The following is a 20,962-nucleotide window of genomic DNA, read 5'->3' as shown; positions in this document are numbered from 1 at the left end:
ACATTCAGCCCTTCAAATGATATGTTTAGAAAGCTGTGCATTGAAATGCACTGTTTACTGTGTATAATAATTATGAGTTCTTAGGGGCTTAATCTTCTGCATTGTAAATAATAATTTCCAGTTGTAGTAAGATGTACTGTATAAGGCACACGGGAGGAGGTATTTAATGTTAACTGGGAAGTGCACTTAGTGTTTTATAATGCGATTTGAGAATTGCTTTATGGGATGGATAAGCACAAAATTTTAAAATTCTAATTTAGCAAAACACAGTGCAATATGTGTGGGTATTAGTGCCCCCCAAGATTCCCGCTGTTTACTGGCACACGGTTCTGTCAGTAAACACTCCAACATAGGTTGATTTCCAAAGAAAATCACAGCATAAGTGAGATTGAGAAGCTCTTGTTTTCTTCGTGTCTCTGATCAGTGGGGACAATGGCGATGTCCTTGATGATAAATAGCCTTTCTGCCTTCTCTTCCTGTCCCCCTTCTCCCACAGGGCATACTCCTTCCACGTCACAGCAGATGGTCAGATGCAACCTGTCCCCTTCCCCCCCGACGCCCTCATTGGCCCTGGCATCCCCCGGCACGCGCGCCAGATCAACACCCTGAACCACGGGGAGGTGGTGTGCGCCGTGACCATCAGCAACCCCACGCGGCACGTGTACACGGGCGGCAAGGGCTGCGTCAAGGTGTGGGACATCAGCCAGCCTGGCAACAAGAGCCCGGTCTCTCAGCTCGACTGCCTGGTGAGTGAACGGGAACTGGTGCACAAGGGGAAAGAGCTGTCCGGGCCTGTGTTTTATTCCTATTATGAGGAAATGGATGTCCGTTCTGTTTCCTGTGTTAGCCTGGAATGTGAAGATTTCATTTGTTGCCATTTCACTGCTTACATCTCCAGGGTTGAAGGGTTTTCTCCTTTCTCTCCCTCTTTTTTAGAAAAGTATTTTACCATAGTTTATAGACACTCTCCTTGTTTGGATGTAAATTATAAAGGGGGTTGGAAGCCTGAGCTCAGCTTGGACTCGGACCCCTGCCGTCCGCTCACTGTTAACTTCCCCACATCCTTGAGATGAATATGGAATAGGAAACATTGAGAAAGTGGTGTACAAACCACCGGAACAGCGTCCAGGCTTTGCGAGAGGCCTCGAGGAGTGGCGTCAGTTCCCGAGATCCTGGTATTAGAAAAGGGTTTAATAGGTCATGTGGCCAAGAAACGGAGGGCGTTCTCAATCAAATAGGCCTGGTAAGAACTCTTTATTTTTTTATGGGCATTGTTTCTTCATTTTTATTTATTTATTTGGTTGTTTGTTGTTGTTTTTGAACTCTTTCCAAGGCAACTAACCCACTCCTCTCAGAGGATGAGAATAAGCTTTGCATATCGCCAGGACACAGACCACGCCAGGACGTGCTTTAAGCTCTAGGATCCAGTCCTGGGATTTACACACTGTGTGCCATTTGCGTTAGGTCAGCTGGAGGCCACCTGTCTTGCTCCTGCTGTAGTGTCTGCTTACACCCTGCTTCCGCAGTCACTTAGCTTGCCCACTGCCTGCCCAGAGATTTGTTAGGGTTCCAGAAAGTATGTGCAGACAGGAAAAGGGCAATATTTTTCAGATTCAGAGAGTTTTTGAGAAGTTTTTAGCTTATTTTTAAGTCAAATCGTGTAAAAGCTTCATTTAACTTACAAGCCACCATCCCGAAGTTTTCCGGTGCCATTGAGTCAGCTCCGACTAACACTGTGCACAAGAGGACAAAGCACTGCACAGTCCCGCACCAACTCCACAAGTGTGTTCATAATGTTTGAGCTCGTTATATATAATTTTTCTTTTTAAAATCACTTTCTTAGGAGCTCATACAGCTCTTATCACAATACATACATATATACACACACACACATTGTGTCAACCACATTTGTTGCCATCATCATTCTCAAAACATTTTCTTTCTACTTGGGCCCTTGGTATCAGCTCCTCACTTTCCCCACCCCTCATTCCCCACCCTCCCTTCCTCACGAACCCTTGATAATTTATAAATTATTACGATTTTTCTCATGTCTTACACTGACCAATGTCTCCCTTTACCCACTTTCCGCTTATCCGACCCCCAGGGAGGGGATTATCTGTATTGAGCTTGTTATTGTAGCCACTGTGTGAGTTTATCTTGTCGAAAGTCTTCCTCGTTTTCACTGACCAACTAATTTACCAAGCATTATATCCAGCTCCAGTCTAGTTTCTCCTAACAACCCGTCCAATGCATGTGAGACAGAGTCGCAGTGGGGTCATTATCTGTGCTGAGGCGTTTGACATTCTTCTCCTCTTTAACAGATAGGCCATTGCGAAAGCATACGAAAGACTTCAGCTCTTATCTACTTGAGTTCAAACTAAAAGAAGGATAGAAATTACTGCTTTGGGGGCAGCGGAGGTCATGTTAGGGTCCTTCTCTATCTTTATTAGGTTTTTTTTTTAAGTTTTAAAAGAATGTGTCCTTTTGATAGTGGGATATGCCATTTTCATCAACTGCCTGCCTTGGCCTATAGATTGAGAAGTATGGCAGCTGCCTTATTAGAACATGAGAAAACAGCGCTGCTGAGCCTCCAATGGAGACCCGTGTGAGTTCTGTCATGAAGACACACACGGTGCGAGCATTTGGTAGAGTGCTCAGAGCAGTCCAAGCCAAACATAAGAGAGTGGGTGCACCGCTTCCACGGGGCTCACACCGGAGGATGGCAAGGTGGAAGGTTTACAGCCTGGCTTTGAAAAGTGGTTTCTTCCTAAAGAATTAGGCCCATACCTACTGCTGATCCTAGTACTGGCTCTTAAGCAGGAACTGGGAATGCCTGCTTTCGGGAATGCCTCCATGACCCTGCGTTTCTTAGTACGTGAATACACTGAAGGAGCCCCTTATTGAGTACAGAACTCCCTTGTTAGAGAAGGCCTGGGGAAGGCAGGTCTTCACATCAACAACCCAGACTCCGCCTTATCGAATGCTTGGTGATGCATGCTAGTAATTGAATTATGTCTCTTTCACAGAACAGGGATAACTACATCCGCTCCTGCAGATTGCTCCCCGATGGGCGCACCCTAATTGTGGGAGGGGAGGCCAGCACTCTTTCCATTTGGGACCTGGCGGCCCCGACTCCCCGCATCAAGGCCGAGCTGACGTCCTCGGCTCCTGCCTGCTACGCCCTGGCCATCAGCCCCGACTCCAAGGTCTGCTTCTCGTGCTGCAGCGACGGCAACATCGCCGTGTGGGACCTGCACAACCAGACGCTGGTGAGGTGAGCAGAGAGCTTCCTCAGGGCAAGAGGACGCATGGTAGAGTGTGATGCTGGCCCATGTCTGCTTCTCTCTCGTACCGCTCCCAGAATCTCTGCTAACACTTTAAGAACTAGCCTCAGACCCAAATCTTGCAGTGGGGCATGTGTGAGAGCGCATGTGTGAACGCAGGCCAAACTTCATCCCTCTGCTTGAGGGGTGGTTGTTCTTTGTGTACTCTGTCATGGATTAGAGGTGGGGGTTCGGTAAGAGTGCCACCAAGACCCCCTTTCCTCCTTCCTGGGATTCACATGCTGGTCGTCTAACCAAAAGTTGGTGATTCAAGTCCACCCAGAAGCTCCTCCGAAGAAAATCCAAGCAATCTGCTTCCAAGCAGGTAGCCATTAACCTTCCTGAGCTCGATTCTACTCCGACACACGTGGGGTCAGTCCCCACAGGTCGGGATCAACCCACTTTTCAGTTGATACACAGAGTCTGCTCAACTTGTAGCATGCCTTGCCAAGGGGTGACATAACCTGGATTGCAGGGTAGTGTGAAAGAAAGGGCCTCAGTACTCGCTGCCTTTGACGTTGGCAAGAACCTTGTCTATGCAAACACTGATAAGGATAGCGGAAAGTCAACAAAAGGATGTTTGAAGAGGAGAGTCTTCCAATTTCAACCACAAATGATTTTCAAGTATTCGTGTTTCTCAATAACTAAATTCGAGCTGCCCAGGGCCCATGACACCCATGAGTGAGTAGGGCTCTGCTTGTCTTCCTGGAATGATTCTCCTCACCTTGGTCCTTCGTGGAACTAAGGGGCCATGTCAGCGGCGTGCTGTGTCCGAGGGAGGTAACCACACCGGAAGCTGTCGGGGAGAGGTGCATGGGATGGACTCCTGAGGTGTGGATGTTCAAGTAGCTTGAGGAGGAAGGATGTTTGAAGTGAAGCTGGCATCTTGTTTCAGAATCCTGGGTAACAGTGGTGTTTTTTCTTTTCACCAGTGGCTGTTGAATGACTCACTTGTGGGGGCCCTGGTCAATGTTGAGCAGTGTTCTGTTGGGTTTTCAATGGCTGACGTTGTACTAGTAGTTTTTCATACTTTTCTTCCAAGGCAGCTGTGCATGGACTTGAACTACTAATCATGGACTTGAACTACTAAGCCAAGTATCTTAACTGTTTGTATCACCCAGAGACTCCTTTCTTTCCTTACACTCTTTTAAATTCTAAGCTCAGCTTAATAGTTTGTAGTTCTTTGGGAGGTAAGAGCAAGAAAAAACCTCATCTCAGTGTTGGCTTGAAGGAGTCTTGGCTGGTTCGCCTCTGTGACCAGACGCTGGTGGCTGGGGTCCAGTCGTCTTCTCCTGCGCTCTCTTTCCTGCCAGCTCTTTTGCGGCATATAAAACGGGATCCTAAAGGACTCGCACATGCTTCTAGGGTTGCTGGTGCCTGTGCCCATGTGCCCAACACATTTCTGCTTGAGGTTTTTTGAATGAAGCAGGAGGTACCCCTTTAACAACCCTGTGCTCAGCTTCAAGCAGGGTCTTGCCAAAGTCCCACAGGTTTGCCTCAGCAATTAGCTTTGCCTCTTGCTCAACACCGCTGCGGTCAGGAGGCTGGGATGACCTTATCTCTGTGGGTTCAGGTTTGCTAAATAGGACCCTTTAATCGAGCCCAGCAGGTTGAGGAAACACATGAACTCGTGTGCTGTTGGCGCGGAGCGCAGCTCTTTGTTGCATCCCTTGCAGGACAGGGAGATGCTCCGTGGTCTCGTGCTTGTGACCCAGCCACTTCTTTGTCACACAGGCAGTGTAGGCTCTCACCTTAATGGGCTACATTTGGGAGTACTGTGGGGGTCTGTTCTCCTCCTGCAGCCCACCCCCTGTTCCTTTGAAATACTCTCCTGGCCCCGGGAGGAATGATCCCTTCTAGATGACATACGAAAAGCGTAAGACTATATTTAACTTCTGTGCAGCCACCTGACCTGGCATTCTGTGTCTTCAGCGTGTGGATTGTGGTTTTAAAAAGGAAAGTTGCAGATGCCTGCTTCCTCGGGGGCAGCTTAGTTTGATCTTGCGCGTTAGCACACACCGAAGAGACGACACGCTGACACAGAGTCCAAAACTAATGACACAACAGTGTTTCCTTGAGGCCTGGCAGGAAATCATTATTCAGTCTGGTTTGTTTTATCAGGCAGTTCCAGGGCCACACAGACGGGGCCAGCTGTATTGACATTTCTAACGATGGCACCAAGCTCTGGACGGGCGGTTTGGACAACACGGTCAGGTCCTGGGACCTGCGCGAGGGGCGCCAGCTGCAGCAGCACGACTTCACGTCCCAGGTGAGTGGCTGACCCCCGCCCCGGCCTAGGCTGTGAGGCGGTCTGCATGTGTGTCATCCTTCCCCGGCCCACAGCCCAGCGCTGGCGAGACCAACAGGGCGAGGGTTACGTTTAAGATTCTGCTCGAAACAAGCCAAATCAATGCGAATCCCCCAAGCTCTTACTCTTGTTACCAAAATCCCATTGGCTAGCCTGTGGTTGAAGGAATTCACACTGTGAAGAATACACGGGTTTCTTTCAGCAGTGCTTGGTCTGTTGTGGGGATGAGAGGTGATGCTTTGATTCACGTACATCTGGAGCCTGAAAAATACGCTGGGATGTCGCCAGAAGTGGAGAGAAGTCAGAACTGCTTCGAGTTCGTTCCTCTGGCATCGGGGCCCTCAAATAGGGCGGAAGTGTCTGTGGAAGACCGCCTTGTCACTCACCCTTCCAAAAGGGCCATGTGGCTGACTAGAGGCTTAGAGATAAGATGTAAGAAAGAAATAGCAACTTTTTTTTTTATTGTGAAGATTCTTTCAGTGTTGAGTATCTTAAGTCCAGGGTTGTTGGTTTTTTTGTTTTTTTTTTAAAAACAGTGCTTGCTATTAAAAGTAGTTGTTGATGATAGAATTGTGGTTTTTTTTAAAAACCATTTCTTTCAAATTTATATTTATATGCATGTGTATGCATGCATATATATGTATGTATACATACATGCATATTTTAATTATAACTATTACGCAATTTAAACCTATATCCTTGTTTGAATTTCCTCATAGTTTAACCTGTTTCTTTTCTAACTTATGTAGGAGACTGTTTTTTATTTACATTTATTTTTTTTAACTTGTTGTGGAAATGTTGAAAGAGACTTCAAAGCCCAGAGCAGACTATAGTAAAATCCACGTGCCCATCCTCTGGCCTTAATTCCCATCCATCTTCGAGTAACCTTTTCATCTGCCTTTGCCCGTAGCTCCAAGACAGGGGTTATTTAAAGTAAATCCAAAGACAAAGTCATCACGTCCCTAAATAGAGCTGTCCTGTGCTCCCACTCCTCAGTAAGCAACAGAATGATGAACAGAGAAAGGTTCAAGTTGCCGAAGATGTCATTTCACTTGGATCCACACTCAACCCGTATGGACGCAGCAGTCAAGGCATCCAATGAAATACTGCGCTGAGTAACCAAATCAGCCGAACCCGGCTCCTTCAAAATGGTCAAGAACAGGGATGCCGCTCTGAGCATCGGGGAGCGCCCGATCGAGCCAGGCGACAGTTGAAGACGAGAGACCAGGATGCATTTGAATTAAGTTGATGTTGAAGAATATTGAATATATCATGTACTGCCAGAAGAAGAAATAAATTTGTTTCGGATGAAGCAGAATGCTCCTTAGAAACAAGGATGGTGAGACTTTGTCTCATGCTTTGGACAGATCCAGAAACCAGTCCCTGGGCAAAAACTGCACGTTGGTGGGAAAGAGGAAGACTCTCAATGAGTGGCTTCGGCAATGGGCTCCAACATCACAGTTGTGAAGGGGGCGCAGGGCCTGGCAGGAGGGTGCTCTGTTGCCCACAGGGTCACCGTGAGTCGGAAACAACTTGAAGGCACTTGACAGCTATAACATCTCTCTCCCCCACAAATAACATGCATTGTAAGTGTTCGCTTTTCCCGTTCTCTCATAGAGGTTGTTTACCGTGACGCGCGTCTGAGCTGAGTGGCTTGCTGTATCGAGCCTCCTGTGGTCGAGAGTTTGCTGATGGCCGCTTCCCCTTGTTGCTGTTACTTTTACTGTGTTCCTCCCTATGGTTACTGGGCAGAATAACTAGCGAGCCTGTCCTCCACCTATAGATCTTCTCGCTTGGATACTGCCCCACTGGAGAGTGGCTTGCCGTGGGCATGGAGAGCAGCAACGTGGAGGTGCTCCACGTCAATAAGCCCGACAAGTATCAGCTGCACCTTCACGAGAGCTGTGTGCTGTCCTTGAAGTTTGCCTACTGCGGTGAGTTCACGAGGGGGACTTTCCTCCAGATGCGATCGCCGCCGGATGTTGTTTCCATGTCGGCCCTGCGTGTCTTCCAGTCCCCGCCTCAGAACGGCCGGGCGCAGTCACATTCTTGTCATTACAAGCCCCTCCGTCACGTGTGTTTCAGTCGGTTTCACTGATTGGGAAAAGCGTGGCAGGCTCTGAAATGGCCTTATAGGAACGTTTGACTAATACTTGGTTGCGGTGGGATCACCAGATGGCAGGAGGGTAATTAGATCCCATTCTGAAACGAGGCTGCTGGGAACTGAGAGGAGAATGGAGCAGGCAGGGGAGAGATCTTTGTGGACTGAGCAGGAAGAGGACTATTTAGCTGCACCCGGATGCTTCGACTCTGCCGGCGGCGAAGAGAACGACAATATCCGTGTGCACTGCAAGTGGTTAGATACTTGTTTTCAGAGTAGATGGATCCTGTTTGAAATTACCATCGAGTTGATTCTGATTCATGCCTCCCACCCCACCCCCACTCCCGCCAGTCTGTGTCAGAGTAGGACTTTGTTTATGGCTTTTTCAATGGCTGATATTTTGGGGCTTGAGGCGGTACCTGGAATTGTGGGTGGCTTCAGATTTCAGGGCAACATTGGACCAGGGATTCCCTCAGCTGGATGCGTCGTGCTCTCTTTCTGAGCATGAGTTGGATGCCCTGTAGAGCATCTGGTATTTGACTTACGTTCCTCGTTGGGGGCTTGCTGGCCTCTTTCGTGGAGATGGACCATAGAAGAGCAGCTTCACGGCGTTCCGTATTAGAGGTGCGATGCTGTATGTTGTGTCGTCATGCACTGGCTAACAGGGCTGCCACTTCAGGTAACAGAGTTGCTTCATCACGGAGCTCAGGCTTCCAGCATGGACTCTTTCTTTACACATGTCATAGACCAACCCTTTGGGAACAATTGCTGTTGAACTGATGCTCACTCAAGGTGATTCCACAAGAGTTTTCATACGTTCATAGAGTTTTCACTGACTGCTTTTTCAGAAGTAGACAGCTAGACCTTTCCTCCAAGGTGCCACTGAGTCGACACGAACCTCCAACTTTTTTGGTTAACCTTTTGTACCACCCAGTGACTGCTTAGCAATGAACAGAGATTGCTTGTGACTGTGCTTATGGTTTCCTCGGGAGTTTTAACCTTGCTGAAACTACATGTTCCTTTGCTAATTCTAGGTAAATGGTTTGTGAGTACTGGAAAAGATAACCTCCTCAATGCCTGGCGGACGCCCTATGGAGCGAGTATATTCCAGGTCAGTATTGGTTCCTTACCTACAATGACAGTTTAACCATGTGCGCCTGAGGCTACCAGACCCGAAGAATCCTTGGAGGCAGCAGGGTCCTTGGGTGTCTCAGCTCTACCTTAACACATGCTCTCTGCTTTCTCTTTCAGTCCAAAGAGTCCTCATCAGTGCTCAGCTGTGACATCTCTGTGGATGACAAATACATAGTCACTGGCTCAGGGGACAAGAAGGCCACAGTCTATGAAGTCATCTACTGAAAACATAATGTGGTTTAACGTCTATAGTTGAAGTGGGCCAAAATGTTTTGAATTTGTAGAAATAGAAACCTTGTAACTTTGAAAGGAAAAGGAAAACCTATTTCCAAGTTTTGACACAAAGCTTCTACAAAGAGGAGGCAGCAAATCCCATCTCCAGAAGGTCACCTCTCTACCTAGACCAAACGGAGGGCCAAGGCAAGAGTGGACCGAGGGGCCAAGGATGGGAGGACTGAGGAACAGAATCTGATGGCCATGCTAGAGCCTGTTCTCTCCTCTCTCTGTGGTCTCCTGCCAGCTCACGTTGCCTCAGTGTGAGATTATCCTTCTGTTCCTTGCGCTGCACCTCACGTTCCACCCTGTTTAGAGCAGTGGTCTCTCCAGTGAACTTGTTTCCTGGTTTTGCATCTTGTGAAATGTTTTGGTTTTTTTTTTTGTATTTTTGTTGAAGGTTAAACATTTGTATAAATTGTAAATATATTTGGTTTATTACAGTAAAGGCTTTAGTACCAATAAGTGGTTTTCTTTTTTTTTCTTTATTGTTTTTATGGAAGCTCTGGAATTACTGACGTGGGTTCTACAAGCAAAATTCAAACCATTCTAGAGGAAGTTGTAAAGTGCACTTCTTATTTTATTAACATATTTGGACATGGACACGCCCCCTGGCAGCAGTAGAAGCAAGCCCACCGAGCACATTTTGGTTACTGGGAAGTCAGCACTTGAAGGTGTGATTAATTGAAGATGTATTAATCGCAGATTTATTGGGGAAGCTAAAATTATTTCAGCAAGATTCATTCTTTTATTAACGATGCTCTTGTGACTCAAGGTCACAAATTCAAGCTCTACTTTTTCCTGGTGATTCATCGGAAGACAAAATAGTATTTTCTCTAGGAGTGCTTGATCCTTTCAAACCTATGGTCCCTTTCCCCACAACCTTGGCATTTCCTGAAATGTAGGCTTTGTGATGCACACAGGACGGAAGGATCCGTTCACCTGTAAAAGAAAAAGGCAAGAAGTTGTCTGGTTTTGTCTTCCTTAATGCTGGTATGATCCATTATAATAATTTACATAAGCCAACCGTCCGCTTGGTTCCGTTCTTTCTCCTGCAGCCATTGCACCCGCTCATTTGTTGTTGGTCTTTATCATTGTAGACAGATTCTTACTAATTTAGTGTGATGAGCTCTGTAACCTTAGACTTTTAATAGGCTACATAACTCCTTCTTTCTATACCTGTCATATACTGTTACATTTCAGGAAGTAATTGTTGGTAATTTCAAGTCAAGCTTCCTGGCTATTTAAAAATAGCACTTAAGGAATTTCTAACGTTCTTATTTTCTTGCGATCTGGCGAGTTGTTGGCAGTTTGTCTTAATATTTTTCATTTGTTTTCCAGATCTTTTAAAAATACATTTGCAACATTACTTTGCTTTTTGTCAAGAAAATATTTGTTTATGTACAGCGTTTGTTAAACATTGTCATTTCTCATTAAGTGAGTGGCAAACCCCTAATTAGTAAAGCTGGTTTCTCTCATCCCTCTCTCGTATAATGAAGTAGGTTTTTTCCGTACTGTCGATTGGGTGGTTTACTAATAGTGCGTGCTTTTGGGGGATTTATTCTCCTCCTACTTCTTTTTCCTCTCTCTTGTACTAGCTTGGTAGAGGTTAAATTGTCAGTGGTTAAATTTCGTAAGGTTAAATGATAGAGACCTCAATTTAAGTTCACCCATCCCAGAGGTTTATCAGAAGAAAGTTTTGGTAATCCGGTAGCCCTGTAGAAAACAACCATTCCACACTTCGCAGTGTATCGTTCCACTCTGAAAAAGAGGAGTGCGAATTTTAAACAGTATGGCGGCTTAAGAGCTGGCTTGTTTCTCTTCCAGCAGTACAGGTCTGCGCTTCCCTGTTGCTCCAGTTACCCCTACTTCTAGTCAGTCAGGAGCGGTGTGGAAGGCCAGGGACCAGGTCAGATGTGCTTTTAAGCACAGGAGCTGGAATTTATTTCATCACCTCCAATACCTCATTAGCATAGACTTAGTTAGGCATGTGCTATAAAGGAGACTATGAAATGTGTTTTCTTGCTGACAGACATCTGCCCATCACAGAGAAGTTCCCCTGAAAGAACTCTGGGTTAAAGAAACGGGCTCATGTTCTCCTGGTAGGCTCTGTCCCTTCATCTTCTTTCATACTTTATAGTTTCTTTCCAAAGTTTCACAGTGGGATTTTCTGAGGTTTAGATCACCAACTCATCAATTATCCTCAGGCTGATGAAGCCACTCCATTTGATTTTTGGTTGAGTCACTGGCTCAGTCAGAAGAGCCCTGGAAGGAACATAACAGATCTAGCTGTGTTGCTCAGTGTACCTAGAATAAGAAGGGGTCTTCAAAAAGTTCGTGGTAAATGAGTACTATTTTTTTATAATTATGTATGAATTTAATTTTTTTTTTAATACCAAAACAAATTCGTACTAGTTACAGCATGTCAGAGCAGGATCTAGTTGGAGGCACTAATGCTAATACATCAGTTTGAAAAGAGGCCCCATCCAAGCAACATCCACTCTGCTACAAGTGAAGCAGAAAGACAAGTCAGATGTATGATAAAGGCTGCATAGGAGAATGTGGAAAATACTGACGCTTCCTGAAAAGTGTATCGGGGAAAGTGCCCTCCCCAAATTGACTTACAAGTGGATTAATTGTTTTAAGAAGGAAGAAAGCTGTTGATGAGGAAGCCCAAAGCAGTAACTACATAAATTATAAAAAACACACTTTATTGGTGGACAATCCATATATCATACAATGTGTTAGTTTAGTCTTACCAAAATAGTTGTATAATCACCATCATAGCTAGTTAACTTGGTTCAGCTTACTCCAGTGCTTCTCAACCTTCCCAATGCTGCGACCCTTTCATACAGTTCCTCATGTTGTGGTGACCCCCTCCCAACCATAAAATTATTTTCGTTGTACTTTATAACTGTAATTATGCTACTGTTATGAATCGGGCGACCCCTGGGAAAGGGTCATTTGACCCCCAAAGGGGTTGTGACCCACAGGTCGAGAACTGCTGGCTTACACCATTCTGACTAGAAAATGAAAGCCGAGCTGACTTTCGGCTCAACTGGTACCAGAACTTTTGTGCCCACATCAGCTGTAGCCAGAGCAGAGTTCTCGGTGAGAATGATAATAATTGTAACATAAAACATGGCTTCCCCCGAATAATCTTGAATGAACAACAGTGCAATGGCTTCCATGAGAAAAGCATTTTCGTTAGCGCAAAAGCAGAGCTGACAAAGGTGATGGCAACAGGGTTTGTTGTTGTTGTTGTTGTTTTTAAAGTTGAAGGCACTTGGGTTGTTGGCACCCTGGAGGGCCAAAGAGCACTAGCTTCGCTTATTGAGAGAGGGTTTGAGGAATTTGCCAAAGCTTCAGCAGAAGAGCACCCTGGATGCTTCTCTACTCAACCATGCCCTGCTTGCAGCTCCGAACCAAACAAGGACAGTTGTGCAGTTGCTTCAATAGGGACTCATCCGGCATCTACCTTATCGTCCTGATTTGGTTCCTCCTGACTTCCTTTTTGCTTTCGAATCTGAGAACTTATTTAAAGGGCACCCAATTGTCCTCAGTTATTAATATAAACACACGTTGGCATGGTTAAAGTCCCAGGATTCTCAGTTCATTAAGGATGGACCAGCTGGCTGTCATGTTTTGTCCTTGAGGGAGCTTATGTTAAGAAAGTATAAATATATATATTCCTTTCGATTCCACTTTTCCATGTACTTTTTGAAGACCCCCTCCGGTCTTTGAAATGGGGACAATAAAAATTATCCTTCCTCTCAAGCTCTTGAGAGTCAGAAGTGAATATAAGAAGAATTGTGAGCAAAACTGATTCGTGGGTGGAAGGTGTGAGTGGGGACAAAGATTTCTACCCCTGCTGTGAAATGAGGAGCCGTCATTCCTCTGAAACTTGGATAAAGCACGTATGTGCCAATCAATGCCGATCTGACGAAAAATTGTTGCTTGCTCCCCTGGCTCTCTGCTAAACGTCCACGTGTCCACGTGTTGGTGTCGGGAACCAAGTCTCTGGGGGTGGTTGGGTTTCTCTTAGCTATGCTACCTGTATTTTCTCTTTTTTCATAAAACTTGTTTAAAATTGGCAGCTCTCAGGTATCACGCCAACGCAATGCCTATACAAATAGCTTGTGTTCACTAACCAATGACTCAATTTATGTAAATACTTAGGGTTTGGGGATGGGGGGTTTGGGAGATCAGTTTTCCTTATATTTATTCTGTTTGAGGTTTTTTGGGGTTTTTTTGCAGTTCAGTCTTTAGACTTGTTAGTATGTTTCTACTGGATAGTTCTGTGGAACGAGTTTTCTTTGGTTACAAGCTGCAGTGCTGTAATTTGGTTTTTGAAGTACCTTCATAACTAGATGTTCCAGCACATAGTTTATATGAAGAGGAAAATATTTCATCAATACGATGAACATTTATTCATCTTCTGTTATTTGCCCGGTGATAGGGGGAGGTGCTGACATAGATTTTAAGAATCCTCACAGTGACTCAGAGATGGGGCTGTGATGGGTTACCTCTTGGAGGATCTCATGACTTCTAATTCGCAACTCTGAGACTCAGACCTACAAGCTACCTGCCTCCAGAGCTGGAGATCTCCGAAATGTTTCCAGAAGGTACTTTTGCTAATCATACACTGAGCTATGGCTCTTGCAATTTTTCAGCTTTTCAAAATGGGATCAGATTTTTCATTCCAGCCTGAGGCTACTGCCTATCGCAAAACAGAGGCATTTCAAATCCTCCCCTCAAGGCTCTACAGTGGGCTCGACAGCGGTTTGCTTCTTAAGCCTGTCATCGCCTGGCAATGAAGTCAGGTCATCGGAGTTTCCAGCATCTCTTCACAAGATGAAGCTTGTGTATGGGTCATTTTCTGCCCCAGGGAACGTCCTAGCTGCCCTTTCAGAGCTCCTTTAGCACTGTATTTTGTCCAAACTCTTAGACAGTTAGATGATTTGATATTAATTGGGTGAAGAAGTCTGGACTTCATTCTCAGGAGTGTGTCTGGGCCACTCCTGAAAATCAGCATAACCAGCAAGGTCCCAAGTGCTCTTTCAGATGCTGGCCCGGAGGCCCCACTTTTGAGAAATGGTTGTAGAATAATGCTCTGTAACACATTCAGTTAAATATTATTAGAGCATATTCATAATTTCTTAAGATTTTAACGCTCTCACAGTGTAGGTCACCAAGTTAAGGATTAAAAAAAGTAAAATGACAATTACGTGACAGGCATACTTTTTTGAACCTGCTTGGAACTGTATTTTGGATGACAGCCTTTTACCCCAAAACTCACTTTTAAAGTACAATATTATATGTCTGAATCAGGATTGATTTTCTGTTTTAAAAGTTGCTTTTCCCTAAGATAAAACTCAAAGCCATGCGAGTCTCTTAAGGCTTAGAAAACAGTCACCTAATATAGCTGACCTCAAGAGTATATACAGAATTTAATTTGAGTGTTGATAATATAATTAAAATTTATAGTAATCTGCCTTAGAAAATTGGAATACTGTGTGAAAAACAGTAAGGTTTGGGCTTTGTAGAATGTTTTCACCTTTCACCTGATGGCCACATTAGGTTCAATAATCCACCCAGCATTGGTTGAAGGCAGAGCTTCATTGTGTGACAAGATAGCCACAGGGCTAATGACAGGGGAAATGATTCCAGTGAGGAATCTAGAAAAGGATTTGCTGATAACAGTGGAGGACGGGTGCGATGAGGCACTGCCTTAAGGAAACTGTCAGTCAGGGGTGCACACAGTGGCTTTTAGCAGTGTTGCCTGTGGATTGGCAGTTTGATGAGAGCCAGTCTTTGGCCTGACTAGTGTCATTCTAACAAGTCTGCAGAGACGTTTTATGGCTTGCATTGTGCCATAGACATTCCCTTACTGAAGTGCACATGGTGCCTAGATGTCCCTAGATAAACTAGGGGGTATATCCTTCCTCATTTTTATTGACAATTGTTTTTAATCCTAGAAAGAGCATATATTCCCAAATTTCAGTTTGGAAAAAAACCCGAAAAGCCCTAAAGAAGAAAATGAGGGGGAGGGGGAATTGCCCTCAAGCTAGGAGGGTAGAACTGCACTCCCTGGGGCTTCAATGGCCTGCACCTTTGGGAAGCATCACCGTGGGCCTGTCTTCCCAGGTCCCTCTAGGAAGATTATATCCAGTTACTTGGTCAAAAGCCATCCAGGGCCCAGTCCTTCAGAGTCCCTAAGGACTAAAGTAGAAAGTAGAAACTTATTATAGTACCTGGAATTTTTGGCATTTCTCTTGCCAAGCATTCTGTCATTATTAATAGTTAACCAACATTTGCTGAGTGTTTACTACGTGTGAAGGACTTTGTGTATTTTCTCACTATATCATCGAAAACAAAGAAACACAGCTACTTGATGGAATGAGATTATAAACCCAAGAGGTAAAATTCCAACGCTCCTTTTTTTTAAAATCTTCCCCCTTTTTTTATCTTCCTCTTTTCTTTCTTTTTTTAAAAAATTATTTTATTGGGGGCTCTTCTAGCTCTTATCACAACCCATATATATATCCATGTGTCAAGCACATTTGTACATATGTTGCCATCATTTTTGAAACATTTTCATTCTACTTGAGCCCTTGGTATAAGCTCCTCATTTCCCCGCCGCCATCCCGACCCTCCCTTCCTCATGAACCCTTGATAATTTATAAATTCATATTGTGTTCATGTCTTACACCAACTGCTGTCTCCCTTGAATGCCCATTCTTCATTATAATATTTGACCTCCTAGTTAATGTGGCTTTGTAACCAGCTTCTCACTGTTATTTCCTCCCCTGATTATTTATCATGAATCCAAAGCAATGTTAATATATCATAATTTACCAAATTTTCAATTAGGTATATAAACTATTTTATATACACACACACATATATATGTTCTATAAAGCAATTATTATAAAGAAAAAGCTTAAGTAATCTTTCTCCTATTTCTTATTCCTTAGGATTAATTGCTAGAAGTGGAATTATACACCTAAAAGTATAAGGATATTTCATAATGTTAATATTATATAATGCCAAAAGGCTTCTGAGAAATAATGGACCGATTGAAATAATCCACAGCAAAACAGTACAATGCTAGCTTATCTTATCTTAGCTGAATCATATCCATGTTTTTTATCTGTTATGCATATTTCTTTCATTAAAAGATCATTTTATTGGGGCTCTTACAGCTCTTACACATCCATACATCAATTTTATCAGGCATATTTGTACATGTGTTGCCATCATTATTTTCTAAACATGTACTTTCTAGTTGAGCCCTTGGCATTCTGGTTATTTTTTAAAAGCCTTTGTTAGGTAGCTCTAGCGCAGGGATGGGAATGTCCGTTAGCACATGCTCAGAGGCTCAGGTTTCCCGCCGACAGGCGTGGGTGGCCGCTAAACCGGGATTGGCCAACCTGAGCCAGGTGAATTCAATTCAGCCAATGGGGTCAATCAGGGGCCGTCCACCACGCCTCCCCGTGGAATCCTTGTAAAGGCAGGAGCCCAGAGTCGAGAGACGGACTTTGTCTGCGTGACGCTGAGCACCTTCCGCCAGGCTGCATGGTCGGGAGGAGTCCTATGGGTGCCGTGTAAACCTGAAACTTCTTCTCCCATAAAACTCACTTGGGTCACGAACCAGGCTTCAGCGTGGATTCTTTCTCGCACGGGGCCAAGGACTGAGGTACAACTCTAGCTGCAGAGAGACCTAACACCTTTACTAATGTGACAGTAAGTACTCTCTCATTTATTCTAGTTTAGAGTTGGTTTTGAAAGGATACCAGATAACTCAGTTCGTTGGCCATCCACTAGAATAAACCTAAATCATTTAAGAAAGATGAATGTTTAGCCTTCCTAACAATTACTAAGAACGCTTTTGAAGCCCTGGTTATGCATAATCCTAAAGGCCAGCGGTTCGCAACCCCTGGCCACTCCTTGGAAGAAAGGCTGGCCCTTCTACTCTTGTCAACAGTTACAGTTTTGGGACCTCACAAGGCTATGTTCTATCATGCCCTATAGGGTCATTAGGAGTTGGCATTTACCCCATGGCCATTGAGTTTGGCTTGGGTTTTGAAGAGTGCTTTTAAGAAGTCATGTGGCACAGTGGGTTACACATTGGGCTCCTAACTGCCAGGTCAGCAATTCAAAATTACCAGCCTCCTCGTGAGAGAAAAATGAAACTCTTCACTCCTATAAAGAGTGACAGTCGCAGAAACCCACAGGGTAGTTCTACCCGTTCCCATGAGGAATTGAGTTTGGGTTTTGCCATAGGAATGCTTTTATAGATAGACCTGTGATAGTTTTTTCTTGGATACTTAGAACAATTGTCTGGATTTCTTAAGAGAGGTTTACAGTGGCTATAAACTTATGGGTTCTGTTTTTAAAATTACGTATGTATAATTTTTTAGAAATGAATGAGTTATCCTAAAAGGGGTAACTTTGAAATCCCAGTGATGGTAATGGTGACCCCATGTGCTTCAGATAGAACTGTACTTCTTAGGGTGTCTTGATTTTAAGCTTTATGAAAGCAGATCACTAGCCCTTTTAGTTTGGGATTTCTAATTACGTTAACGAGTTAAAAGTTGGAGGTGTAATCTGTCTCTATATTTCTGTGTAGAATAATTCGGACTTCCTTTAGTCTGTCATGAGAACACAAACTGGAAATAGCCCACAGGGCATTGCTGTCTATCAGGAAGATCACTGCTTTGGGAATCAAATCCAGCTCAGGAATAGAGATCCCAGGTGTGATGCATATCTCTCCGCTTTGTGTGGCCTTAGGCAAGTTCCTTAGCCTCTCTCAGATCTTCCTTTAACTTTAAAATTGGGATAAAAGTATCTACCTCGTGATGAAATGTGACGTGTTTTGAGAATTTAGTGTGGTGCTGGTCATGTTTGGAGAAGTTGCCACTTTGGGCCCAGTTTAGCTGATCATTGGACTTTCCAACTGTCCCTCCTGTGGTTGCTGTGTGGTGGGAGGGGATGGATGATCTCAAGCCAGACTTAATAAACGTCTTCGTATCACTCTTGTTTAAGTTCAGGGGCATTGATGATTTGACTTCCAGGACCTTAGACTTGGCAGGTTTACCAAGGAATAACGAAGCTCAAAGGGCACCTTCTGGAAAGGTCGTTTCTAACCAGATTTGCCATTGCCTTGCAGCATGCTCCGCTGGCGGGCACAGCAGTCCCGTTAGCCTTGTCCTGGTGCCATCAGCTGACAACCGGTGTATGTTTGTACACTCTGCGTGCGGCATGTCACAGCTGTGGGAAAAGATGCTGCTGTCAATAGGTGGGTCTAACTAGGTTGGATTGAGAGGTGACCCTTCATATCTTAGATCGCAGATGGTTGAGACCTGTCTACCTACAAGAAAAATGTGTGTTTCAACATCTATGTGATAGTCATCGCTTAAAACTTTAATTTTAACATAGAATTTTAAAGACTAATTCCTCTCACTCCTCCAAAGCTCCATTAGTTGTTAGGATTTCACCAATTTGGGGATGCGAGTGGCCTTTGCTCTCGTGATGAGCAGGGTGTACGATGATGGTGTAATGTCCTCGTTCGAGGTCTAATTAGAAAAGAACCTTGTGTAGTGACCTGGCTTTATGGTATGCTGTGAGAATGATGTGGAACGTGACCACCAAAATGACAAGGTACTTGTCAAAGTAAGGCAAGAAAGGGACAAACATGGATTTACTACCTGTTATCGTACCAGGGAAGGAATTGTTGAGCATGAGAGCTCTCCATCCGCATAGTTCTACTCTCGGCATATTTTCCTCTAGACTCTGGGGAACCCTGGTGGGGTCGTGGTTACTAGTTGGATTGCCAAGGGCAAGGTCAGCAGTGCAAAATCGCCAGCAGCTCTTAAGAGAGAAAGAAGGGCTTTCTGCTCCCACTTAGTTACAGTCTGGGAAAACTCACTGGGGACACTCTGCCCTGGCCCATAGTGATGCATTGGCGAGCTTGGTTCTCGGTTTTCCAGCCCTGAAAATAGTTACCGTCTCAAACTCAGCATTGACTCGACGGCAAGTGGGTTTTGAGTTTCCCTGAAGACTATTTCTTCATGTATCCACACATTCCATATTGTCTGCTGCTGTTCTCATTAAATTATTCAAAACTCTTCTTTCTGCATAGTCTTCAGTTACTTTTTTATTGACTCCATCAAAAGATATTAAACAGCTTCAGCAATATTGCATTTTTGTGTGTGTACCATGTTTTAAATCTAGTACCAAATGCTCCCTTAAACATCTTCCTATAAGGAGCATTTTTTCTTCTTTTCATCTCTGACCTTGGAATAATCGCAGAATGAGATTGCTTGATCATGGGGTGTGGACATAATATAAGCCTATTTCTCGTGTCTGTAGTTAGGTTATTTGTGTAAAAATAAAGTCAATTACCTCCACCCAACACAAGCATCTCACTCAGGAGTTTTGTTTTAATCAAGCATGTCCGGTGTGACCTTCAGGGGAGTGTGTTCTATGGCAAACTTCAAGAAGAACGGGCTGTTTTCCTTACCATAATACGAACCATCAGCGCTCCAGTGAGACCTTTGCCCTTCTGGTTTTCTTTGTGATATTGTGCGTAGTGACCCTACCCTACCTCTGCAGAACAGGCAAGCTGATGAGAAAGACAAAGCTCTTGTTCTTGGGGTGAGTGATTCATTGGTTGGTTGCCTAGAGTTTTCCCCTTGGGAGCCAATTCCTTCTGTGGTTTCCAGAGCTTGAAGTCACATTCGTTTGCTTTTCAATTTACATGACCATTCTACTGAATCCATGGCCCATCTCTCCGCAATTGCAATCACCCCTGCATAACTTCACATTTGAAATGAAAAGTGCTAACCCTTCTTAATAGTTTAATGGCCACTCTTTTCTTTCACCTATGGTTTATTTATTATTATTAATAGTATATTAATTTAAGCAGACTGCTATTTTAAGAGCCACACGTTTGCCATGTAACTCTCTCTGCAGTGAAAATCCTTTAAAAACAACTATCCTCCCTTGGAAAGCAAATCATTCAGTGTGCAGAAACATTGATTTATGGGCAAAAGCGACCTAATGAATCTTGGTCTGGGGTTTTCCATGATTATTTGTTCCCCTCTTGAGAAGTGAGCTTGATATCAAAGAAAACTCAGGAAATGGATGGTCAGCGCTGAAGAGACTGGCAGGATTAGGGGTTTGTACCATGCAGATCACCATCACCTGTATATTTGCTTTCCTTGAAGGACTCGATTTTGAAATAGAGAACATCTTGTTCTTGAAAATAAATCCTTGTGTGGCATTCCAAGACACTTCGGGTTCCTTTCCAGTGCTTTCCCACACCTCTTCTTTCCTGCTGATCCCAGGAAGCCTGGGCTGTGTGGGCCTCCCTCCGCTCTATCTTCTGATATTAGCACAGGAAGACAGAGGTCTTGCTCTCAGGTCTTGGGGAACAGCATCCCCCATTCGGTTGCCAGGGTAACTAGTTTCAGATGGGTGCAAAAAGGTAAAAGGTTCAAACATCTCATTTGAAATAATGAAATAAAAACGCAACCTACCACCACCGCCCCCTTCACTTATCTAATGTCAATTTCCATGGAAACAGGATCAGAAGGGTCCCTGACAGCCAGCAACTGACAGTTCACTTGCATGTCTCTCTGGGTGGCAGACATCCTTTGATATCTGCTGATACCAATTTGTACAATCCCATGACATACCGTTCGGCTGGAAAGACACTTACTTGAAGAGTGAATAAAACTGAATCCACCTATCTAAGTCGTGTGTCCTGATCTTTTAATTAACAAACACATAACTCAGGAATATGGTCCAGGTGATTAT

General features: G+C 44.3%; 1 protein-coding gene across 6 annotated transcripts in view; it reads left to right on the top strand.

Annotated features, from left to right (window-relative positions):
• Nucleotides 1-9,613, top strand: part of TLE1 (TLE family member 1, transcriptional corepressor) — a 110,699-nt gene extending 101,086 nt beyond the window's left edge. For 5 of the 6 annotated variants that reach the window (XM_075549775.1, XM_075549776.1, XM_075549774.1 and 2 more), the window contains 6 exons: nt 497-746; nt 3,027-3,274; nt 5,445-5,592; nt 7,415-7,565; nt 8,767-8,843; nt 8,984-9,613. In XM_075549775.1, coding sequence (XP_075405890.1) covers nt 497-746; nt 3,027-3,274; nt 5,445-5,592; nt 7,415-7,565; nt 8,767-8,843; nt 8,984-9,091 — 982 coding nt within the window. In that variant the 3' untranslated portion in view covers nt 9,092-9,613. The remainder of the gene's footprint in view (nt 1-496; nt 747-3,026; nt 3,275-5,444; nt 5,593-7,414; nt 7,566-8,766; nt 8,844-8,983) is intronic. The other variant, XM_075549772.1, reaches the window with a different exon arrangement.
• Nucleotides 9,614-20,962: the final 11,349 nt, after the last annotated feature.

The sequence above is a fragment of the Tenrec ecaudatus genome, chromosome 5 (assembly GCF_050624435.1).
Source record: "Tenrec ecaudatus isolate mTenEca1 chromosome 5, mTenEca1.hap1, whole genome shotgun sequence".
NCBI lineage: Eukaryota > Metazoa > Chordata > Mammalia > Afrosoricida > Tenrecidae > Tenrec > Tenrec ecaudatus.
The sequence above is the reverse complement of the archived record's forward strand: the minus strand, read 5'-3'. Positions and strand labels throughout refer to the sequence as shown.